The sequence below is a fragment of the Perna viridis genome, chromosome 13, assembly GCF_037379345.1.
Source record: "Perna viridis isolate PV_CMFRI_1.1 ecotype Kerala chromosome 13, ASM3737934v1, whole genome shotgun sequence".
Lineage (NCBI taxonomy): Eukaryota > Metazoa > Mollusca > Bivalvia > Mytilida > Mytilidae > Perna > Perna viridis.
Window position 1 is genome coordinate 6,050,427 of NC_142457.1, and position 26,357 is coordinate 6,076,783.

The window sequence follows — 26,357 nt, forward strand, 5'->3', positions numbered from 1 at the left end:
CCAACTTTAGATAATATGCAATCTGTAAACATTGTTAAAGATATTCATATAATCTCACAAAAGATGCAACATCTTGAATCTATCCTACATGAAAAATTACAGAAGCTTGATGTTCTAGACTCAATCCCCAGGAGATTTGATGCACTGGAAGAAAATATCATCAACATGAGAGGTGAGATTGACAATATAAAGCAGGCTCAGAAAAATCAAGGTGAAATTACTACAAGAAAGGAAAAGCATCATCATGAAATAGAAGACAGAACTCAAGAGTTGAAACGACAAAACCAATATCTTGAGGCTAAAAACTATAACTTGAGAGAAGACTTTTTGAAACTTCAAAGTCACTCTATGAAGTATAACCTGATATTTGGTGGAATTAGACAAACCAATGAAGATGAAAATACTGAGGTGGTAATTCGTGAGTTTCTAGAAAGACAACTTCATATTGAAAACGTGGAAGGCATACAATTCCAAAATGTTCATAGATTGGGTCAGCGAAACGATGACAAACCAAGGAACATCATAGCTAGATTTACAAAATATAGTGATCATGAACGAGTTTTAAGAGCTGTACCAAGGGCCCTTAAAGGAAAAAGAGGCTACACCGTAAATCAGCAGTACCCAACAGAAATTGCAAATAGACGCAGAGCGTTATTACCAGAACTCAAACAACTTAAAAGGCAAGGCGTAAACGCTAAAATGGTGTATGACAAAATCTTGATAAATGGCAAACCATATGAAAGCGCAACCCCTGAGGGACCCCACGTCGACTTGAGTAAATAGTACAGTCACTCGGACACAATCAATACCAACGAAACATCTGTAAATAATAACACTGGACATTTAAATCCCAATGAATTAAACTGTTACGATAAAAAACTAAATGTTACATATCTTAATGTATGTGGATTAAAATCGAAATTGTTAAATCCTGACTTTTCAGAACTCATATTAAAATATGATGTACTTATTTTTGTTGAAACAAAACTAGACGAACTTGATACTATAGATTTACCAAACGATTATCTTTTTTATTGTAAAAATCGGAAAGGGTGTAAACGTAAATCTGGGAGTATTATTATTATTTACAAAAAGTGTTTATCTAACTTTATTAAGTTTATTGATTCAGAATCAGATGTTGTTCAATGGGTAGAATTAAATCTAAACCTTGAGAGTAAAGTTTATCTTGGTTGTGTTTATATACCTCCAGAAAATTCGGTCTATTCGTCTGAAAATTCTTTTATTGAACTAGAAAATGACATCATTAATTTTTCACAAAAATCGAAGTATGTGCCACTAGTTGGCGACTTTAATGCAAGAACCGCCCGACTTCCAGATTATGTTACACCTGATGAAAATTTGTTAGAAGAAATACTCCATATTGTAGATGATGATTTAACTGAAAACATGTATACTCACAAAATTTTAGAAAATATAGGTATTCCTCTTGAAAGATGTAACAAGGATGAAGGTAGAATTAATCCATATGGACACAAATTATTAGATCTTTGTAAACGGTGTTCTTTATTTATAGTTAATGGTAGATTACACGCTGATAAACTTTGTGGTAAAACAACTAGCAAAAACATTAGCACTGTTGATTATCTAATAATGTTCCCATTGTTAATCCAATATATTATAGAGTTTGAAATATGTGATTTTAATCCCATGTTCTCTGACATACACAATAGAATACACTTTACTATCTTGTCCAAAATTGACAAACATGATAATCGTGCTAAAGTTAGTGAAGGGGAAAAAATTATTAAATGGAATCAGGTGAAGAGTCAAGAGTTTGTGAATAATCTTAATTCAGATGAAAATGATTGCATTAAAGAATTAGATGAAAAGGTCAACTCCGTTTGTATAGAAACCATTACCAAAGGTGTTATAGATGATTTGTTTTTAGATCTTCAAAATATTTTTGTTGATAATGCAAAAAATACATTTGGGACACACACTCCTAAAAAGAGATTAAATGATCATAATAAGTCAAAACCATGGTTTAATAAAACTTGTGCTGAAAACGCAAAGAATTTAATAAACTCAGAGATAAATATAAACATGATAAATCAGATCAAGTCAAAAATGAATTAAATCTAAAAGGAAAAGAGTTCCGAAATGCTATGAACAAAAGTTTTGAACTTTTTCAAGAGCAGAATGCAACAAAACTTAGACAAACCTCTAAATCTGATCCCAAAGAAATGTGGAAAATACTTAATAATATGAACTTTTCAAATAAGAAAGATGCTAATATTGATATTGATAAATTATATGAATTCTTTAAGAAATTAAATGATACCAGTGAAGATGTTGTTGATGAAGATGATTCGGACGCTTTCCTTGATAACATATGCGACAATGATCTTTTTGATGTAATAATTAATGGGGAGATAACTGAAGATGAATGTAAATGAAGCAATTAAAGGGTTAAAGAATGGTAAAGCTTCAGGTATCGACGAATTTGTAAATGAATATTTTAAATGTTCCTCGCCGCATCTCGTCTCTATTTTTTGTAAACCTTTTAATATTGTGTTTGATTCTGGTATTGTGCCAGATACCTTGTTAAATGGAATTATTCGTCCGATATACAAGAATAAAGGTGATCCAAATGATCCAGATAATTACCGAGCTATTACACTAATTAGCTGCTTAGGTAAATAATTTACATCAATTATCAACAGTAGATTAAACTTTCTTTCTAGTGAGTTTGATATTATTTCTAAATGTCAATCCGGCTTCAGGAAGGGTTACTCAACCACAGATAATATTTTTATTATGCATGCCCTGATTTCATTATATTTGACTTATGGTAAAAAATTATATTGCACATTTGTCGATTTTCGCAAAGCTTTCGACACTGTATGGCGAGTTGGTCTTTGGAAAAAGTTACAAAATTATGGTATCAAGGGAAAGTGTTTCCGAATAATCTATAACATGTATGATAATATTAAATCTTGTGTGTCATTTAACAACCAGACTTCTGATTTTTTTCTGTGTCTCAATGGTGTTAGACAAGGTGAAAACCTTTCACCTTTTTCTTTTTTCAATATTTCTAAATGACTTAGAAAAGTACTATGAAGATCTTAATGTTCTACAATTGACAGTCATTAAAGAGAAAATTGAAAACACACTTCACCATTTAATTAAAATTTTTGTATTGTTATATGCTGATGATACAGTTATTTTTTCTGAATCTGAAGAAGGAATGCAGAAAGCACTTGATATTTTTCAAGAATTTTGTACTAAATGGAAGCTTTCGGTAAATGTATCAAAAACTAAAGTTATTATTTTTAGCAAACGTAAATCCAGAAAAAATCCTGTATTTGAACTAAATGGTATAGAGTTAGATATTGTTGATTCGCTGACATACCTTGGTATTGTTTTTAAATTTAACGGCAATTTTAGCGATGCAAGAAAAAAACTTGTCGAGCAATCACAAAAATCTTTGTTTTCAAAAAAATTAGAAACCATAGTATACCTGTAGATGTGTAACTTAAGCTATTTGACTCCTTGGTTGAACCTATTTTACTCTATGGATCTGAGGTCTGGGGTTACGAGAATCTTGAGATAATTGAAAGAGTGCACCTACAGTTTTGTAAAAGGATACTCAATCTCAGACCTTCGACCCCAAACTCCATGGTGTATGGAGAACTTGGACGTCACCCATTACATGTTCGAGCAAATATGAGAATGGTCTCGTTCTGGTGTATACTTTTAACGAATGAGACAAAACTTAGTAGCATTCTTTACAAGTTGATGCTAGCTTTAAACATTAACGAAGGCATGAACTTTAGATGGATTGCCCACATCAGATCCTTATTTGACAATACTGGCCTTGGATACATATTTGCAAATCAACTACACATTGAATGGAATACTCTAAAGCCTGTTTTGTATAACCGCTTTAGGTATCAGTTTATTCAGAGTTGGTTTTCGAATATAGTGAATTCATCTAAAGGGGATTTTTATGAAACTTTTAAAACAGATTTTGGCATCGAGAATTACCTCTTACGGCTGCCGGAGTCAACAAGAAAATATATTACGAAATTAAGAACATGTAATCTAAAACTACCAATCGAAACGGGTAGATGGACTAGGACCCCTCGACATGAGAGGATATGTCCTCTGTGTAGGAATGGTATAGGAGATGAGTACCACTATCTATTTATCTGTGATAATGAATCTATTGTTCAGCTTAGGCAAACATACATACCAAGGTATTATTATGTGAATCCCAGTGTTTATAAGATGAAAGGAATGTTAACTTTTTGTCATGTAAAATTGTTATCTTATATTGCAACTTTTGTAAGCAAACTTAACAAATATTTTGTATGATTATTGTATTACTTTCTGTCAACTTATTCTTCCTGTCATTGTGTATTTATATATTTATTATTGACCTCATGTTACCTTAATTGTGTCTGAGTGTATCAATAAAATCTTGAAATCTTGGACCTAATACCACTAAAATATTAACGACAAAAAAAAGACGCGGTAATTTGTAAAATTTGAACGTGAATAGGCTAACGTGAGTAATAAATTAGCGTACAATAAAAAAAAGAAGTATTTTTATCATATATGATAATATTAATTAATTATTGAAAATAAATAAAAAGTAATAAGTAAAAAATACATTATAACGGGTATTTGTAATTTCAGCTCCTCATTTTTAAACATACGATTGTAAAAAAAATATTTAACCATCTTTTACGAAAATGCTCAACAAAAACATAATAGTCTGGCTATAAGGAATAACGTATTAATTCAGGACTTCAGTCCCAATAATAAAAAAACGAAAAACAAAAAACGAAAAAACACTCTATCTAAAGTCAGTGGTCAAAACAAAATGTGAATTATTTGCATGTGAACGAAATAATAAATACTTATTAATAAATATATCATTTGATAGTCTGATCTAAATTACATTTCGAACATGAAGATTACATGCGTTGTCGCGCTAGGTATATCGCCACTTGTACAGGAAGTTAATATCAGACATCAACCCAGACATCGTATGTATGCGCCATCTATATAAAGACACCCACCAAATTTAAAACCAATTCATCAGTTGTGAGCCCTAGAAGTGAAAATTTAAAAAGGTGAATAATGAAAAAGGCTCACAGAACAGGATATCGGAGAGAATCCAAAATCACTTACAACGTATGCCCTTTGTAGGAAAAGCCTAACACCAAATTTAAAAGCCCTGTGCAGGTCCGGGTGTCAAAAGAATAGGCATACAGCAGCGATCAGCTTGTCGTAAAAGGCGTTTAAATAGTGCTCAGAAACCTAGCGGGGGGGGGGGGGGCTAGGCTCTCTGCCTACAGAGCAACTGGGATGCGTGCCCCAGGTGGTGGAATGGGGTACCCCTGGCGTGTTACATGCTGGGGTTGTGAGGCTGTAATACGGAAAACCTGACCGCAAACCATAGTGGTGCACCGTGTTGGGAAAGATGCCACGTTCATCGCACGTTAAAGAACCCTGCTGCGGTATTCGATAGGAGTAGGAACCTTTGAGTAGGCTAAATTGCCCGTCCCTACCCATCCCTCCCTTTTTCTAATGGCAATCTAAATTTGTCGACCCTGCTGCCCTTGTGTCCCATCCAATTTTTATTTCATCATCATTTCATGTTCATTTTATCATCCATTTCATGTTCATCGTCTGAATATAACTGAAATATTGCTGCTCGGACTTTACATCCCAACAATCAATGAATCGAAATTAAAAATCATTCAAGCCATATTGGCGAAATGACAGACGGACGGACGAGTAGTCCACTTGTTAAATGGGGGTATAAGTTGCACAAACGGTCGTTTACAATTGAATTGATTTCTATCGATGCAAGCAGGTGTGACAACAGATAATGTGTGTATTTAAAAAAATATATATATCAAAATTGTTTTTTATTTTCATTTTTATTCTTAAAATTATTTACATTTATTTAAAAATATATATATTTAAGTAAACATTTTGTTGTTATAATAAATTTTCATTCATATTTCGTGAATTCAGTATGCCTTCGTTTGATTTAAAAAAAATATACTGTAACAAATCATTTTGAATACATGTAATCAATTTATCAGGTAATTATAGAAAAAAAACTTGCCAGCGACAAGATGGATGAACTACCTCCGAATTCTGTTTACAGTCAACTTGCAATCTAAACTGACTGAAGTACATGCACATTGTATATATCCATAAAAGTTGTATTTTACCTAATTCCAAAAGAAAATTTTCGTAGAATTAAAAGCTCCAGTAAACACCCATTAACCATGCCCGTATTCTATGTCGTATACTTGTTTTTTGATACAGTTTTTTTTATTAAGTCATTAAATAATAGATTGCAAACTGTGAAATGCGTTTGCAAATAATGGAAGTTGCTAGCTGACACTATGCACAGATAAAAGAAGTCGCACGTGCTACCACACCAATCGAGTCACTTTCGCGATAAATGCAAGATGTTTATTAAACTCTCAATTTCCAAATTAATTCTATTAATCGCATTTAATTACATCGGCTTTGTTTATTCTAAACATTCACATGTTTCACGCACTATAAAATACATTCTAAAGTGTTAGAAGAGCGTTCCCTTGGCGAGCATGCAGAACAAAAACCATGGTACATGGAAACCACTAAAAGAATAAAAGTATCACACACTTATTAGTAAGAATGTCTTGTGTCAAATATTGATCTACTTTTCTCTAAGAATTGTTATAATATACTGTATACCGAATAAACCAGTGATATGTGAAAGACCTCATTTATTTAAAGCATTGCAAAATCAGGGGGAGGGTCATTTTACATTAAAAAGGGGGGGTGTCCGATCCAGATTTGTTTCACTCTTCGGTACGTTGACTTACTTTAGCGTGTTTAATACTCTTAGACCCGCATAGGGTACATTTGTATGAGAGTGAGCCAGGAAATCAACACCGCCGCTTGGCATAATATTTAAGTGGGTAGAACTCCTACCACAGTATTTAACTCATCAAAAAGTAATTAAGGGATTGGCTATGATAACTGTTATTGAAACCATTCAGGAATTTGTGAAAATATGTGATAGTGTGATTTTGATATTATATTATTCTGTGTCAAATATTAATCACAATCCAAGTTTAGATACATGTACATCTAGAATAGTTATTAATTTATTTAGAGTTGATATAAACGATTATTGTTGATTTCAGTCTGGCCATGGACAAACATTTATGACCACAGCATTAATGTGAATTAAACATATCTGACCCGTTTTAGTACAAAAAATAGTTTTTTGATTACTTGAAGTATGTTAAACGAACCACGGAAAACAGTGGCATAACGACTGTTTGAATTTTCGAGACATACACTTAGATTTATGCACGTACGCAGAATATACGAAACAATGCGAAGTGCATTAGGCCGTTAATTACATGTATATCGCACTGTCAGTGCAAGGTGTTTACATTTATTTTACAAAACCGTATCCACAGACCCCTTGTGAATTCTCTTGACAGTCGTGTGTATTGCATAGCCGACCGTAAGTAGGTAATCAGGGCCCAGGGTCGAAGTCATTAATTCATGATTAAGATATTCCTTTTTTGTGTCATGGTTATATAAATACATCTAGGGAAATAATTTATTATCTAAACAAATATTCTATCGAATTATTATGTTGACAACTAACACAAAATTGAGCTTCAGCTTGAATTTAAGTACTCGAAATTTTAACGTTTGCCATCCGCCTCGGCGGGATGGCACATATAACGATGCACTCTACTTTCGTTTTACTATGAAGCCTGTAATTAAAGAGTTCATTTTTGGAAACTACTAAGATAATAGCAGTGTACAGTAAGCTAAAAAGGGGTTTTGTCTGTCTTTTTAAAACAAATTCTAGCCCCGTGCGGACCCGGGTGTCAAAAGAATAGACGGCAGCAGCGTCAGGCTTGTTGTAAAAAGCAACCAAATAGTGCTTAGAACCTTGACCGGTGGCCGAGGCGCTCTGCCCACAGAGCAGTAGGGTTGTGTGTTCAAGGTGTATATGGGATAACCCTGGCATGTTACATTCTCAAATCGTTAGGCAAAAATACTGAAATCCCGACTGCACATCATAAAAGTGCAATTTGTTGGGAAAGATACCGAGCTCATCGCACGTTACAGAACCCTGTGTGGTATTCAATCGGAGTAGGAATCTTTGCTCTCCGCCACAAGATGCTAAATTCACCGACCCTACCCACCACTCGCTATTTCCAGTAGCAAACAAAATGTTTATACCCTATTATCCTTGTATCCTTCCCCTTTTTTTTGTTTTCATTTCATCATAATTTCATGTTTATTGTAACATCCATTTTATGTTCATCGCTTGGATATTCTTAAAGTTTATATTTAATTGCACATATCTTTAAATGACAAAAGATTATCTGAAAACGAATTGTTCGAAATCAACTTGATAACGTGATCTTTGAAAATTTTATAAGATATTACTAAGACAGGATTTATAAAGGGTTAATCTTATCCGTGCACCGACAGTTTATACCAGCATCAATTAAATCTAAGCGTGTAGTTTACACACTTTAAGTAAAGTGAAACTATCAAAATCCCTACATATTCCGTCCATCTGAAAATAGAAAAAAATAACATACATGTATATGTTATTATATTATATACTTAACAGCGATTTAAAAAAATGATAAAATCAACGAGATACATATTTGAGTTGTTCCTTTGCTGAATGAGAAACTTTTACTGCCATAAAAAAAGTTTTGTTGCGCAACGGAAAATACTAACAAAAACATGTGTTGTTTTTGTAAAGAAGTTGTAGTTCCCCAAACTTGTGGCGTGTTTGTGCATATCACATGTACAAAGCATAATTTGAATTGCCTTTTAATATTTTTTCCCCAAAATCGTTGACAGTTGTGTAGAACAGCACAGCGGCTCATCCCTATCACATCGGAAGTTACTCCCCAAAGAAAACCTCGAGGTTGAAGACTCCGATTTTTCAACAAGCCATACACGATTAAGAACAGAATGTTTATTTCATTTATGTAATTAACAGGTAGTTAAAAGTGTTCATTTTATAAAACTACTAAGATAATAGCACTGTACAGTAAGCTAAAAGGGGGGTTTTGTCTGTCTTTTTAAAACAAATTCAAGCCCCGTTCGGACCATAGTACGTGTCAAAAGAATAGACGGTAACAGCGCCAGGCTTGTCGCTAAAGCCGACTTAATAGTGCTTAGAACCTTGTACATGGGGTAACACTGGCACGTTACATTCTGGGATCATTAGGCAAATATACGGATATCCCGACCGCACATCATATAAGTGCAACTTGTTAGGAAAGATACCACGCTCCTCGCACGTTACAGAACCCTGTGTGGGGGTCCGTCTAAACACCGCAAAGACCGATCTTAGTGCACTAAGACCATAAGAGTTGCACTTAGACCAATAAAAGAGCCCCGTACAGGTCCGGATGTTAAAAGAGTAGGCCTGCAGCAGCGCTAAGCTTGTCGGAAAAGGCGACTTAATAGTGCTCAGAAACCTAGCCGGGGGCTAGGGCGCTCTGCCCACAAAACAACTGGGATGTGTGCCCCAGGTGGTGGAATGGGGGTACCCCTGGCGTGTTACATGCTGGGGTTGTCAGGCTATAATACAGAAAACCTGACCGCAAACCATAATGGTGCACCGTGTTGGGAAAAATCCCACGTTCCTCGCACGTTAAAGAACCCTACTGTGGTATTCTTCCGGAATAGGAACCATAGGGCTCCACCACAGGAGGCTAAATTGCCCGACCCTACCCACCTCTCCCTATTTCCAGTGGCAATCAAAATTTGTCGACCCCATTGCCCTTGTGTCCCATCCCTTTTTCATTTCATCATCATTTCATGTTCATTTTTATCATCAATTTCATGTTCATCGTCTGAATATAGCTGAAATATTGCTGCTCGGACGTTAAACCCTAACAAAAAAAAAAAAAAAAAAACAAACCAGTAAAAGACAATTTTCACAAGTAAAAGTACTACCAGTGGAAATGACATGTAAAACTGCACGTAATGCTCTAATTAATTATAAAAAAGTAATTACATCGTCAGATTTTTAGACTTCTTTTGTACAAAGTTTTTCCGGCACGTCAGCCATTACGTGGGTAACATACCCTGACCTGGACTCTTTGATGTCTACAATTGGGTGTGGATATTTTTATTTATTAGTTGAACATTGGTTCAAAATATTTAAAATCAGACGTGTAGACATCCGGTAGTGCCTAGGTTTTCATTTATTATTCAATTGTAGATAATTTATTCATTAAATATTTCATGTAATTTAAAATCGCAAGAGTAAAAATTGAGTTGAAATTAAAACAGGAAATGATGTGAAAAATGAAATCCCTTAAAAATTTATTCAACTTGAGCAATAAAATTAAATGCATGCATTTTCATCAATTTGAAATAAAAAAACAACACAAATATATATGAGAATTCGCTTGTTCCTATTTAAAATCAGCCATGCGGACATCCGGCAGTGACTATGTTTTCATTTACCAGTATTATAACTATATGGGGCAACCATCGATAATTTATTATTTCATGTACTTTAAAATCATAAAAGGATATCGTTTTTTTTCCGAACTGACAAGTGATTTTAGTACATGTTATTACTTGAAGAAATGACATGTTCTTGTTATTGAAATGCATCAGAATGAGGTTAAAGGAAATTTGAAAAAGTTGTTTCTATCTGATTTTTCTTTTAGTTTCATAGTTCTTCCAAATATATAGATATGATGGATATGATGATTAATTGGATAGAGTAAAAAACCGAAACGTGATCACAAGTGCCGAAGAACACCTAGAATTAACAGTTAAATCTCAAGATATTATTATACTTTGGTCATTTACAATAACCAATTGGTTACATATTTATCTTATAGATTTTCTCAACAGTTTATAGCAATTTTCAAATAAATTTTAAATTTACCAGTATTTTGGCCTAGGAAAATCCGAGAGCGGAACTAAAGGCTTTATTTCACATGTGAATTTTAGAAATTTATTATACATGTACAGGGAAAAATCCATAATTTATTGTGATCTATATCATAAATACATTGACATCAATTTGTGTTTTACGTCTGTGTGTTTACCAACAGAAGTAAGTTCTACCCACCACTCCCTATTTCCTGTGGCAATCAAAATTTGTTGACCCAATTATCCTTGTATCCCACCCCGTTTTTTTCTTTTTTCATTTCATCATAATTTCATGTTTATTGTAACATCCATTTTATGTTCATCGCTTGGATATTCTTAAAGTTTATATTTAATTGCACATCTTTAAACGACAAAAGATTATCTGAAAACGAATTGTTCGAAATCAACTTGATAACGTGATCTTTGAAAATTTTATAAGATATTACTAAGACAGGATTTATAAAGGGTTAATCTTATCCGTGCACCGACAGTTTATACCAGCATCAATTAAATCTAAGCGTGTAGTTTACACACTTTAAGTAAAGTGAAACTATCAAAATCCCTATATATTCCGTCCATCTGAAAATAGAAAAAAATAACATACATGTATATGTTATTATATTTACAGCGATTTAAAAAAATATATAAAATCAACGAGATACATATTTGAGTTGTTCTTTTGCCGAATGAGAAACTTAAATTATTACTGCCATTTTTTTTTACGCAAGGGAAAATGATAACACAAACATGCATTGTCTTTTGTAAAGAATCTGTAGTTCCCCAAAGTTGTGGCGTGTTTTTGCATATCACACTTACAAAGCATAATTTGGATTGCCTTTTAATATTTTTTCCCATAATCGTTGACAGTGCGGTAGAACAGCACAGCGGCTCATTCCTATCACATCGGAAGTTACCCCCTCCTCCTTTCCAAAGAAAACCCCGAGGTTGAAGACTCCGATTTTTTAACAAGTGATACATGATTAGGAAAAGGATGTTTATTTATCGCCCTCGAGCGTCAATCAATCGGCACGTAGTGTGTGCTCGCGTTGTGTATGTAAATGAACGTTTACAGCTCACCAGTCGGGTCTGTCAATAAACATAATATGTAGATATACATAGTGAAGAATGTTGTTTGAGTCGTGCGTAACAATGCTTTTCCTCCACAGCTTGCAGAAGAAGTTTGCTGAGACACTAACATAGCTGTACACAGCACATGTGGTTGCACTGCAGGGTAAGAAACTGATGGACCTGTAAAATGCTACCACAGTGGAGACGATCATGGCCTTCTGTTAAATCGAATTAACTGTTTTTGTTATTTTTTGGGGGGGTTGTTTTTTTTCTTCTTTTTTTATTTTATATTCATAAAACTTGAAATAACTTGTAATTGATTAATAACTCCTATAATGTTTGCTCCTGAGCTAGTGAGTTTTTGTATGTTGTGTCACTCATCTAATTTCCCTTTTTATTCTTAAAATGAAATTTGTCATTGTGAAAAGCTAGGATTTAAAAGTTATTACGTAGTATTCGCTTGAGAATATATGCATGTACAATTTACGTATTGACCATAGAGTAGTGACCTCAAGCATTAAAGCTATACAATGTATTATATACAGTCCTTGATACAGTCCTATAAGATGAAAAGGTATTGCGGTTACTGAAGTACGTGTTTACAAAATTATTTTTTAAGTAGACCTGAAATATTTGTTTGACAATTTACTTTGTAAAGTTAATTTCAGACGTTAAATTGTAATTATAAGGTCATCCAGATTTCCTTTTTACAGTTTGGTTGAATATTATAATTTTCTTTAGTACCGCACAATCATAGACCTGTAACTATAGGTATATGGCACTACCCGTGGAGACATGTAATGCAGTAGATAGCTGTCGAATACTAGTAAATAAAATCATTAGAAACAACGTGTGCATGCAAAAATCTATAGAATGTATAAGAGTCATAAAATTTTTCCAGTCTTGTATAATACCGATTTTTTTCTTCGAAAGATCACCCATCAGTTAGGAAGCTATGGACCCGACCGCAGTTGACACTTTTAATGTGCACAATGTATTCGTAGTAGATAAATAAGCTAAAAATCGCACGTACAGTACTAGTGTACAGCCGAATCTGTTCGAATCTGCTTAAAAATATGACATACAGAAAATCGGAATTTCACATGGTTGTCTTACTGTAAAAAACCAATACACATCCAAAAATACAGCATCAACCTTTCTATCTACTGGCCCGAGACAATTAAGCAATGACACCAGTATTTTAAAATCTAGCAAGTGATATTATAATTATATAAGAGGATGGAATTCCACATTCGTCTATGCTCTGCTCTCATAGTTCCAAGTTAAAACATTTATTCCTTGAGAAATACCCGTTCACTATCCGGCTCCTATAAAGCTGTTTTAATTTACAACGGCATAAAGTCTATACTTTTTTGTAGTGGTGATATCTATTGTTCATAATTTTATATTTCATTGTTACACCACAAAAATTCTTGTTGTTGTACATTGAATCCAACACCTTTTAGCATGTTCACGTTTTAATTTTACAGATTACCGCGTCTTTAAAGCATTTTCTCCGGGCACTAGCATTTTGTCTTTACGAAGAGCGCCACCTACACTCGTGAAAAATTTAGGTTTCAAAAGAAATTAATGACACACTTTAAACAAAATTAGTGAAAATTTAACTTTAACATCACCGAATTTAACCGAGAACAACGTCGAATTTAATTAGAAACAAGTTCGAATTTAAATGGGAACAACCTCGAATTTAAATACGTTGTGTATCCTAATTTTATCGTACAAACCGAATTTTCTCGGGAATATCCGAATTTTAAATTAATAGCCTGATTTAATTATTTTATACTAATTTTAACGGCACAAGTCCGAATTTAACTCGGAACATCGAATTTAATATGTAAATCCAAAAAATTAGGCATTTCGCTTGTGTTGGCTAGCAAATGGGCGTGGAAATATATAAGTAAATGCGTAACATCTTTAATGACAACAACCAGAGAGTCCAGAGATTCCAGAGAGTACAATGTACCTATGTCGTCAACCAAGAAAATCAATTAAATCGCTATTAAGCTTCACTGAGAAAATAATTTATCGATCGGCACCTAACATGCAGTGCAAAATTGCGGTGCACTCGAAAATCAATCGGCCTATCATTAAAATTAAAGTCAATAAACCTACAAAAATTATATCTAATTATCAAAATGTATGTAATTAACCATCGGAAGTATATTTATACAAAGATAAAGTAAAAAACTCACCAAATTAATAATATTTCCACCAAATGAACACAGAAAAACAATCGTGAAATTACAACGGAAGTACTCGAAATAGTAAACAATAACACTGGATGGAAAAGTGATAATCGAAAATGATGATTAATGATATTTGGTTTAACGGTGGAAATGAACTCTACATACCAGCCCCTTAATTGTGAAGCATAGCGAGCAATTACAATGAAACAAAAAAAATATAAACCATAAAAAAATACAAGAAATACCCTCACAAAATAATCAAAGTGAAAATGTCAACATAACAAATGAAACATATCGCAAAATGTCCCTACTAGGTAAGTATACATAATACCCTAAACTAGTCTAAATCCAACATGTAAATTTCTCTTAACATTGTTCCATTTTTGCCGTTCTTGAAGAATTGTTAGGTATTCACATAACCATCGACTCCAGAATAAATTGGACATGTACTGAATTTGACGCCACCTACGTCTGCAGTAATTGTCAGTCTTAGAAAATAATCCAGGAGGAAGAACCGGCCTGCATTTCATCAGGAGCAAATGGTTTGGCGTTAATGCTTCTAAATCGTTCGGATTGTCAGAGTTCATAGTAATAGGTCTGCTATTCAGTATAGCTTCCACTTCACACATCAGTGTGTGTAGACCGTCATCGTCTAGAACTTATTCCTTGATCACACTTGAAATTATTCTCATGATACTACGAATCAACCTTTCCCAAATACCTCCGAAATGGGAACCACTAGGAGGGTTGAATTTCAATTCAACACTGTTTTGAAGCATCGAACTTTCAATCTGATGTAAATTCCATTCGTCAATAGCTCGTTTCATTTCCCGTTCCGCACCAATGAAATTAGTTCCGTTGTCAGATCTTATGAGTGAAACTTGTCCTCGTCGAGAAACGAATCGTCTTAGAACGTTAATATACGAATCAGTGTCCAATGATGAAGCGATTTCCAAATGAACTGCCCGACTGGCCAAACATATAAATATCACTCCGTGACGTTTAACTCTAGATCTGCGATGTTTAACCTCAAAAGGTCCAAAATAATCCACACCGACTCTAGTAAAAGGCGGATCGTCCGGTAACACACGATCTGGCAATTCTGCCATTTTTTGCTCTCCAACTTTAGCACTTACACGACGACAATTTACGCACTTGGACATTATCTTTCTGATGGCGGAAGGAGCACTAATTATCCAGTATCTTTGCCTCAACGCTGACAACATATGATTACGACCACTGTGTTTCAAAAGAATATGAACATGATGTAGTATCAAATTCGACACGTGATTGTTCTTTGGCAGTATAACTGGATGTTTACTGTTTTCTGGTAAGCTTGAAGAATGTAAGCGTCCTCCGACACGCAATAAATTTCTATCAAGAAAAGGATCAAGAGTTCTTATGCGACTGTCCTTGTGAATTTTCGGATTTCCTGACTTCAAAGCACCAATTTCCTTTCCGAATGCTTCTTGCTGCACAATACAATTATAATAGTGTTTTCGGATTCTTCAAGATCTTTTAAAGACAGTTTATGTCTAATCCTGTGATCTGCTTTTGTCTGTACTTTACGCAGACGCTTCAGTAATTGCTTTTTAACTTTTATTATCCAAGCTACGGCACGTTTTGACCTATATCATGAGGAATAATGCTCGAAAAGTTTTAACATAATGTCAATGTTTGTGTTGTTTAGTCTTAACACAACTGTAGCAACTTTCGCATGCTTTATTTCTCGATCTTCCGTGTCGATGTTCCCGAGATCTTCTGTAGGTAGACTAGGCCATTCATCCGGATGCCGATTCAAGAACGCCGGTGCATCGATCCAACATTTTTCTAGCAAATCGTTAGCAGATGCACCTCGAGACGATATGTCTGCAGGATTCATCTTCGTATTAATGTATCTCCAATCACTAACACTCGATCCCTCGTGAATAACTGAAAGTCTATTCGCTTCGAATGTTTGAAATCTAGCGGTTGTGTTGTTGATATACCGAAGAACGGACATACTATCAGTCCAGAAATACGAATGGTCTATCGGAATTTCGAGTTCGCTTATAATCATCTTGTTAGTCCTAACAGCGACCGTCGCTGCCGTAAGTTCCAACCGGGGAATAGTAACTTGCTTCAATGGCGTAACTCTAGCCTTGCTCATTACGAATGAACAGTGAATTTCGTGGTCGACATTTTCAAGTCTGAGATAACTTAATACACCGTAACCCGATTCGCTGGCATCGGCAAAATGGTGAAGATGAGCAGATAACACGTTTCCGAAATCGGGTGGTTTGAAGCAACGAGGCACACTGAAGCTAGAAAGTCTCGACAAATCGTTGTACCAAATCTCCCAGTTCTGCAATAGTGCGTCGGGTATCGGATCGTCCCATGCCAATCTCAACTTACATAGTTCCTGAAGAATAATTTTCGGTCTCAAAGTAAACGGAGCCAAAAATCCCAACGGATCGTACACACTACTGACCATTGATAAGATTCCTCGTCTGGTTTTTCGGTTTGTCTTGAAGAGATATCTTAAACTATCTTTATCTTCAACGCACCATTGAACGCCTAACGCTCTGTCGATCGGCAAAATCTCTTGATCTAAATCAATGTTCTTCACTTCTTTGGCTCTATCTGATATCGGTATCGATCGCATAACATCTCGACTACTGCTAATCCATTTAGCTATCCTGAATCCACCTCTCCGAAGAAGCGCTTGTAAATCCTGAACTAACGTAATAACACCGTCAACTGTTTCCACCGATTTAAGACAATCGTCCACGTAAAAGTTTCTCAATACCGTATCTATCACTTTATCGTTGAAATGACCTCTGCCTTCTTCTGCAGTTTGTCTGAACGCATAATTGACACAGCTCGGTGACGACGTGGCAACAAAAAGGTGAACGTTCATTTGATACTCGATCGGTTTCGAGTTAGTGTGTCCATCTTTCCACCATAGGAATCTTAAGTAATTTCCATCTTCAGTAGGCACGTGCACTTGATGGAACATGGAATCAATGTCACCCATTATTGCAATGTCATCTTGCCGAAATCTAATCAATGTTCCAACGAGACTGTTCGTAAGATTAGGACCGTGAAGTAAGCGTTCGTTTAATGACGTACCTTGGAATCTTGCCGCACAATCGAAAACCACTCTGATCTTGTTCTTACGTGGGTGATACACACCGTGATGTGGTAGATACCATACATGACCATCGTCCTTTAACAAATCTTCTGATGATACCTCCGACGCATATCCTTCACCTAAAACGTTTTTCATGAACGTTACATACTCATCTTGAAAGTGTTTGTCTTTTTCAAAACGCTTAGCCAGTAACATCAACCTCTGTTCTGCCTGCTTACGATTATTCGGCATCGAGTTTTCGTTCGACTGAAACGGAAGGTCTACAACATAGTGTCCATTTTCGAGAGTTATCGATCTTGAAACATTATCTAGAAATTTACGATCTTGTACGGAAGGCGAATTATTGACATCATCAATAGTCCTTTCACAAAAGTCAAAGTCAAATTGATTGCGAATTTGATCTTCCAGCGAAACGTCTATACGATTCTCGGACACAACTGACGCAGTGATGCGATTGGCTCTGACGAAATTACAAGAAGTATTTTCATCTCTAGAAACATTCAACGGACCGTTTATTACCCAGCCAAGCACAGTCTCAACCGCGAAAGGTCCACCATTAGCACACGGTACCACACTCCACGGCTCCATTGCACGAGGAACATTAACTCCGATTAAGAGTCCAACGTGATCGTTACTAATCCTTTGTAATGGAATATCACGCAAATGTGGCCAATTTGAAATGTCACTTACTGAAACCATATCACTACTAGTAACTGGTAATTTCTCCTGTGAAAAAGTAGTCGGTAAGGATATAACATTATTACCGTTTAAGTCACTGATTTCCAAACCACTAACTACGTAACAGTCTTTCACATCCGTTTCCGTCTGTGTCATTGTAAGCAAACCGAGTTTTGTTTTCTTTCCTTCGACATTCAATTCACGCATGATAGTTTCTGAGCAAAACGTTGCGGTACTGCCACAGTCAAGAAAAGCGTACGTTTCAACAAACTTGTCACTTTTCGCACATTTAATTCTTACTGGTAATATTGGAAGTGCCTGTTGGACGACATCTCCATCCCCTGTAGACGTTGCAGAACTAGTAACATCTCTAACCGAATTGTCATTACAAGTTTCATTTACTTTCTGTTTACGTGAATCGACATGAAGAATTGACGGATGACCCTTTTTACACACGGAACACGTTGCCTTCTGACTACATACAACCTTCTGATGACCGTATTTCAGACAACCGAAACAGAAACCTTTAGACTTGAGAAAATCGTATCTGTCTTTGAGAGACTTACTTGTAATTTTGTCGCACATCTTCAGTGAATGACTTGAGTTTCCACAGTAAACACATGGTTTCGAAAATGCATTAGGTTTTGAGTCCGTACTATCGTAACGATCATTTTGAGAGTTAGATTCAACTGACGTGGCCAACGTTTTACGATTACCATAAGACGATTCTTGAAATTTCTTTACCGACGACGGTGTACGCATAACGTCTTTACCGTAAATAGGGTCATTAGCCTTTTTTGTTTCTCTCTTAACGAAATCTACAAGTTGACTAAATAACAAAGTTCTTCGCTGTGACTTTGTTTCATACACTATATTACGCCACTTGTCTTGTAAGTTGAACGGAAGTTTTCGAACTAGAGTTTTCATATTGTCCGAGTATTCTAACACCCTGACCTCATCGACGTTCTGAACAGCATACAAACACTCGGTAAGAAATATCGAAAAGTCATCTAACGCTTTGGGGTTATCTTGCTTAACCACGGGCCAATCTAAAGCCTTTCTAACGAACGAATTAGCTATCACATCCGGCTCACCGTACCTGTCCTGAAGTTCATTCATTGACGCTGTATAGCCTGTTTCCGCATCCAAGTGAGAAAACCCTTTTACAATACGATGTGGCTCTCCAAGGGTAAACTGTAACAAGTAAGTTAAACGTTCATCATAGGAAGCCGTATTCGATTCAATTCTAGCTTGAAATTGTCTCTTAAATCCATTGAACAACATAGGATCGCCATCAAATTTCTGTATGTCGATTTGAGGCTTATTCAGCTTGCGGACTATTGAAATACTTTCTGACGGAACGACAGTGTGTTTCTGTTTACTAAGTCGTAGTTCTTCACCCTAGGCGTAGACTTACTTGGAATCCATTCAGATGCTTGCGGATTTAAACGTGACGTTTCTTCCTGTACATACGTTTTCATACGTGTTGCCTCTGATTGTCTAGGTTTCTGATTGTAAGATACTTCAGTTAGATTTTCATGTCTATTGAGTTTAAATTCTAACAAATCGTCGTCTCTCATACTTTCCTCCAGCTCCTCTATCACCTTTGATTTAGCGTCACTAACTTTAAGCTCCGTTTTTATTTCCAATTCTTCTTCCTGAATTTTAAGTTTTAACTTAGCTTCCTCGAGTTGTTTCTTCTCACTTAACGCTTCGGCTCTTGCTAGCAATTCTACCTTACGTTGTTCTTCCATTAACTTGGCTTTGGATATATGACTTGCATTACTAGATCTCGCACTTCTGTGTGACCTTGCACCTAAACTCCTGTGCGATCTTACGCTCCCGGATCTGTGTGATCTCTGATCATCTTGAACTATATGTTGCGGTGATATTGTTTTCGCTTTATTCAATATGAACCAGTGCTTTGCTGATTGATTTGTTGATAGAAAGACTCGATTTTTATCCTGGAACGAGGCATTGTCTACTTGTTTATCGTTCAAGTCAGTAAAAATTGCTTGGTACTTATCATGTGTCTCTAGTAATTCCTCGTATATACCTATCCACTTAGAATACACTGGTCGGACCAAATCAACGTCTCCTGGTTGCGATATCAATCGTTCAAGTTCACCACTTAGGATTGTCAATGATTTTATAAGACGAGTACGTTGGTTTCTATAAAGATTCATGGAATACATCAATCCCTTTTCCGTAAGCTTTCTTTCTCTACTAGCTTCTACTAAGTCTTCCGTATTGTCATCCATTGTCACTTGATAAATTATTAATTTGTAAATAATGTGTTGGCTAGCAAATGGGCGTGGAAATATTTAAGTAAATGCGTAACATCTTTAATGGCAACAACCAGAGAGTCCAGAGATTCCAGAGAGTACATTTCATTAGCTGAACAAAAAAATAGATGATGTTGACGATTTACTGAAAATAGAAAAACGAAATACAATGTACCTATGTCGTCAACCAAGAAAATAACCAATCAAAACAAAAAATACAAACACAATAGTAATACAATATCAATAGAAAATCAATAGAAAATGACACAAAAGCATGAAAATACAATATGTAAAAATAACTTAATTAAGATTTAATTAATTAAATCGCTATTAAGCTTCACTGAGAAAATAATTCATCGATCGGCACCTAACATACAGTGAAAAACTGCGGTGCACTCGAAAATCAATCTGCCTATCATTAAAATTAAAGTCAATAAACCTACAAAAATTATATCTAATTATCAAAATGTATGTAATTAACCATCGGAAGTATATTTATACAAAGATAAAGTAAAAAACTCACCAAATTAATAATATTTCCACCAAATGAACACAGAAAAACAATCGTGAAATTACAACGGAAGTACTCGAAATAGTAAACAATAACACTGGATGGAAAAGTGATAATCGAAAATGATGATTAATGATATTTGGTTTAACGGTGGAAATAAACTCTACACCTCTTTTAAATTCGGTAAAACGTGAGGAAATTAGGCATTTTTAATGATCAGTGATATATTAGAAAATAAATGCATTGTAATGTTTAAAAAATTCTGACCATCTGAAAGCCAACCAGACTAAAACTGCCAGCCTTGTTCTTTTTAAGAAGCAACGAATTTTTTATCAGACTATGATTTTTAGACCAACATTTCATAATAAGACACATGCAATTGCTCTACATGTCACAGTTATAATTATAGGCAATAAACAACAATGAAGTTTTATTATGAAGAATTTTAATTTAATCAGCACCAGGAACCATCACATGTTATGGAATTTCATTAAATGTTTAGTTTTGTTCCTATGCTTTTATTTGCATGTGTTAGTGTTTAAATTTTGCAACAAGTAAATAAAAGCCTGAGAACAAAGTATGACATTTATCAGAATTTCGTATAAAATGGCATAGTATTAAACAGTCAACAAAGTTTATCAGCATTAGTCTAGAAATGTATATGGTGGGAATCATGGGGAGCTCCTGGATTTCTGGGTTTTGAGACTAAATCAGTTACGATTCATCATATATCTTGATTTCAAATTTGTGTGTTTTAATTGAATCAAATACTGCAGACTTAATCCCATATTTTCAAGCCAAAATTTAACAAGAAAGGCTTACATCCAGGAGCTTTCGGGGGGGCTTTGCCCCACCCCACCCCCAGACTTCCTACAAAGGGTTGCCGCGGACCCACTGGGGCCTTAAGCGGCCCCAGACCCCTTGCTGAATTTATTTGGTAACTTCTACTTTCTTTAAAGAACCTCCGGCTTGAAAAATTAATGAATCCTCTGATGGTTAAAAATCTCTATAGACTGAGATATATATGTACATGTACATGGATGAATTGTTTCTTTTACTTTTCAATCAAATTTCTTAGAACTGCCAGACTATCAAACTGTCAGACCATCAACCTGTTGGAATAAAGTACTGTCAGACCATTGGTACATCCCATTTTATTTAATTGTATTTAAGATGTGAATTCAAAAAACATTTTTTAGATAACCATCTGTAATCAAAAGATAGAAGAATTTAATTTATGAATATGATTATGCATAACCAAGTTGATTTATTTAAACAATTAAGGAAATAGGTATTTCATGATTGTGGCACTGGATACAAAACATATTTTAGTAATTCATTCATTTACATTGTACATGTAAGCACAGGGTTTTAATCTTGTTTCTTTTTTATTTATAGTTACAATCTACGTGTATTGCTGAAGCTATAAAAGACATTTTGACATTTTCGACTTCTTTAGAATTACATAAAGGGCTTTGCCTATCCTGATAAAGTACATTATGCCAGCATAGTAGTATCAAAATACAATTGTGCATCGGTCTTTGAAATGCCAAAGTCTTAGAATAAAATTTCAGTAAGAAAGCTTAATGAAGGAAACACTCAAACGACATACACAAGTTTTTAAATTCTGTGACACAACAGATTATGAAAGCAACGTATGAATATATACATGTATGTTGTAGCATAACAATGGGGGGAAACTGAACAAGTGCATGTACAAATGCAATTATACATGAACATATAGGTTAACAGTTTGCCTGAACCCATATTATTGTAAATTATTACATGCATGAATGTATATAAATAATACATTGATACTCCTTTGTGTACATGTACATCTGGTTTTCATTTTTAAGACAGGAACAATAAAAATAACGAAGGTATGAAAAAATATTGTGTTGATCGTTCTTTTACTTCTTAGACTAGTAAGGGCAATATACACGGTACAAAGAAATTGTAGTATTTTCATTGATAATTTAAATAGGAGGGAAAAAATGATATTCAGTTCTTTATGCAGAAATTGAATTGTAAGAAATATATGTACATGTATGTGGCTATGTTTCCTGGCTGCAAGGCTTTAATTTAAAACATGGAATTGTACATACAATGTATCAGTACATGTACTGGTATATAATTTTAAGTTATCAATTGAATTATATGTATGGAATGTACATAAGAAATTACTGAAAAACTTGAAAAGGTTAATATTGTCAGTATAGGAAAATAAATACTACTGTTTTTCCTATACCTGAATGCAGGGTAGGAAACTCATTCAAATTCTAGCCAGTCCTGAATACAATTTTTCAATATATTTACTATATGGCTTTATAGATTTTTGTTGAAATGGTCACCCTTGTCAAAAAGTCTCGGGCTGGCGGGCAGGCTACTATTTCTTACCGTGCTAAATGGTGTTTTTTAATTTTTCAACACATGCAATGCAACATCTTAATAAGTGTATTACTATGGAAAAAATAACCGGATAACTTTCTGCGGACACCCCTTTATGGCGTAAATACACACTTTACACCTGCATGACTTTATGTGGAAGTTTTCAATGTAGGTGCACACTTTTTATGTATATCTGAATGTAAGTATCACTCACTGAATGTATTTTTGCCCCTTTCAATTGATATTTTATCTACAAATAATGTTTTTATGCAGTTCTTGAGGATTTTGAGAAAAACAGTTATTTCCCTTTACATATGGTAACTTAATATCATTTCATTCTTGTAGACCTTTTTTTTTAAAGGTGCAAATTACTGTTACTATTTAATATGTAAGAGAGAGAGTTACAGTCCGAGAGAGAGTTACAGTCCTTGATCTGCTAAGGTGTATTGAGGATAACTCCGACAAAAATTGATTTATTACAAATTCAATTGAGTGTTGTTTATCTAGATTTGTTCCGGAAGTTCCTAAGACATTAACGTTTACACGTAAAAGCATTTTGATACATTAGAAGGCAGTATTCTGATTGTAAAATAACTTTTTTCGTTGAACGAAACAACAATAACAAACATGGCGGCGTTCTATTCTGATGTTGCGAGAACAGACACTAACGCTAGTGGTGATAAAAAAGTTGATGACAACCCCAATTCTGTGAACCAATTTTCGTAAAAGACAGTGATATATTTGGTTCTGTAATTCCCAAAAAGAATCATTTGTCACACATGTTGAAATATACAAGGCTATCGGCGAAGTAGTAGACCCATGTACAATCAAAGGTATCCAACGTATTCGTCGTATGTGGCGTATATATATGGACAACCAGGAAGGTCGTTTGTCGTTGTTAACAAAGGGCATTGCGCTGAGGGGCAAGCAAATAAACATTCACACACACAATCCAAACAACCCTTTGACTGCAAACCCGGCCATAATGAAAGTTATAGTGAAAGGGGTCCCTCTTAGTGCTGATGATGGCATTATTAAAAGAACAATAGAACTTAAAGGGGTAAAAGTTGATTTCATAACAAGAGCACACATCAGAGTTGATGGGAGACTCACTAACTGTGAAAATGGAGACAGGATCCTATTGTGTAAAACCTTTATAGAACCTCTACCTAAATTCATGAAAATGGGGAGATACAGTGCTATAGTCTTACACAGTGGCCAGCCTACAGACAGTTATTCAAATGAGTCAAATGTTAAAACATGCAATAAATGCTTTGAAACTGGGCATATGATTCTAGAATGTCCAAATGATTGGAAATGTAAAAGGTGTAATGAATCAGGGCACAGACAAATGGATTGTCCAGAAGCATTAACACCAGAAATGTTTAGTGACAATGAAGGTAAAGATGATGATGATGATGTTGAATTAAGTGAAAATGAAAATGATGATAATGATAGTACAAAAGCTGATGAGCCTGAGATACAACAAGAACAATGTGAACAACAAAAACAGACAATAAAACAACAACAGACAATGAAACAACAGCAGAAAGAAAAAGGTGGTCAACAGTCAAATGGACAGGCCTTTGGGCAATCTGACATGACACCCCATTAACAAGAAAAACCAAGAACTGGGAGAAATCAAAACACTTCCAAAAAAAAAAAAAAAAATGAAAAGTCTGTTTCTTTGTTAAATCTCAAGGTACAATTGACGCTTCTGTAAACACTCCAGAAAGTAGAAATCAACATGGTAAGGGTAGAAACAAAAATCAACACACTCCTCCAACACCTGAGGAGAAGAACAAAGGTAAAAAAGCAAATAAAGGTTAATTATTATGTAATAGTGTAATTTTAATTAAACCCCCAAAAAAAACTTTAAAAAAAGATAAAAATGGTATGTAAAAACAAGCTCTTCAAAAGAGTAAACATTGAATTGTGTTTTGGTGAAAAGATAATGATTCTTTTCTTAAAGTTTGTTGTATTGAATTAAATTGTGATGTATATTTCACATAGAGATGATATTAATATTTGTGTGAAGGATTCTAATATAAAGAAAATCAAAACTTGTTTTAGTTTTTCTCTTGTATGCAATACATCTTTAATGTTGTGTAACACTATAATTAAGTTGTACCGTACAGGCACTTACTTTATTACGTTGTTACAAACTATGAATAAATGTAAAACAATACAAGGTTCTAATGTAAAATCAAAATATTTAATAGAAAGTGGTAATAACAGAGTTGCCAAAATAGAGTTAATTATGTCCAACTATGCAGCTGATTTAATTTACAAAAACTGTGAAATGAGTTTTACCAACAATAGCTTGTTAAATAATTCGTTTACAAACAAAAACGAAAGAATAAAATATGTCAAGATCACATATCCTATTTATGTTTACAAACGTTTATTAAAACAGCTGAAGTTTGTTTACGTTTTATTTTGGATTTCACCTATTCTATTTTTAGCACTAGACAAACTATATTTGGGTTTTTGTTTATACCGTTTTATAGTATGTATGTACGACACTGTCCATTTAAATTCTGATTTAAGACCAAATTTTGGAAATTTACTTATCACTTCATATTTCATCCGATGTAGAAGTGGTTACAATATTTGTCTCAATCGGTGTTTCTATAACATCTTATACGTGTACTTGCATATGTTACATGATGTCTACAAAAAATATTTGCTAGCTTATACTGAAGAAACTGATAAAATCGAGAAATACTCACAGTATTTTATCCGTTTGTGTCTCGAGCTCCACGTCTTTGTAGGGTTTGCTGTCTCGGTGCATTTCAAAGAACACATTGATAATTTTTATCTCGTTTTGAGTAAGGAAACACTTGTTCAATCCGAATTCATCACATTTTGTTCCAAAGTTTTCATCTTACAGCTAGCTTTCACAAAATACGCAATTGTTACAACTTACATTTTTTATATTTCTCAGGCTAATACCCATTGTCACTTCAGAACAATAATTTTTCCACTTTTTACGGATGTTCATGTTGTTTTAGATGAAAAAAAGTGAATATCCAGGTAAAATAGCACACACTCTTGACCACATGTTTTGTGTCTATCATTATAAAGCTTTGACCCAGACAAGGTCAATAGGTGCTATCAGGTCACGTACACTTTACCCAATGTTTGTACCCGTTTTA

At 34.6% G+C, this 26,357-nt stretch overlaps 2 protein-coding genes across 6 annotated transcripts in view; both read right to left on the bottom strand.

The window, feature by feature from the left end:
* Nucleotides 1–1,740, bottom strand: part of LOC148599368 (uncharacterized) — a 66,202-nt gene extending 64,462 nt beyond the window's left edge. For all 5 annotated transcript variants that reach the window (XR_015917600.1, XR_015917599.1, XM_088557083.1 and 2 more), the window contains exon 1: nucleotides 1,420–1,740. Coding sequence is in view for 3 of the 5 variants with exons in the window: in XM_088557083.1 (XP_088413209.1) it covers nucleotides 1,420–1,589 (170 nt within the window). In the remaining 2 variants the exon portion in view is untranslated. The remainder of the gene's footprint in view (nucleotides 1–1,419) is intronic.
* A 17,612-nt stretch (nucleotides 1,741–19,352) lies between these two features.
* Nucleotides 19,353–25,967, bottom strand: LOC148599369 (uncharacterized). Its single transcript, XM_088558825.1, has 2 exons — nucleotides 25,932–25,967; nucleotides 19,353–20,445 (listed from the first exon to the last, which is right to left on the bottom strand). The coding sequence occupies exon 2, from the start codon at nucleotides 20,274–20,276 to the stop codon at nucleotides 19,353–19,355; it is 924 nt and encodes a 307-aa protein (XP_088414951.1). The 5' UTR covers nucleotides 20,277–20,445; nucleotides 25,932–25,967.
* Nucleotides 25,968–26,357: the final 390 nt, after the last annotated feature.

What these genes read in the sequence shown, in the direction of transcription:
- LOC148599369 (XM_088558825.1), bottom strand. Translation starts at nt 20,276, where the DNA reads ATGGATGACAATACGGAAGACTTAGTAGAAGCTAGTAGAGAAAGAAAG.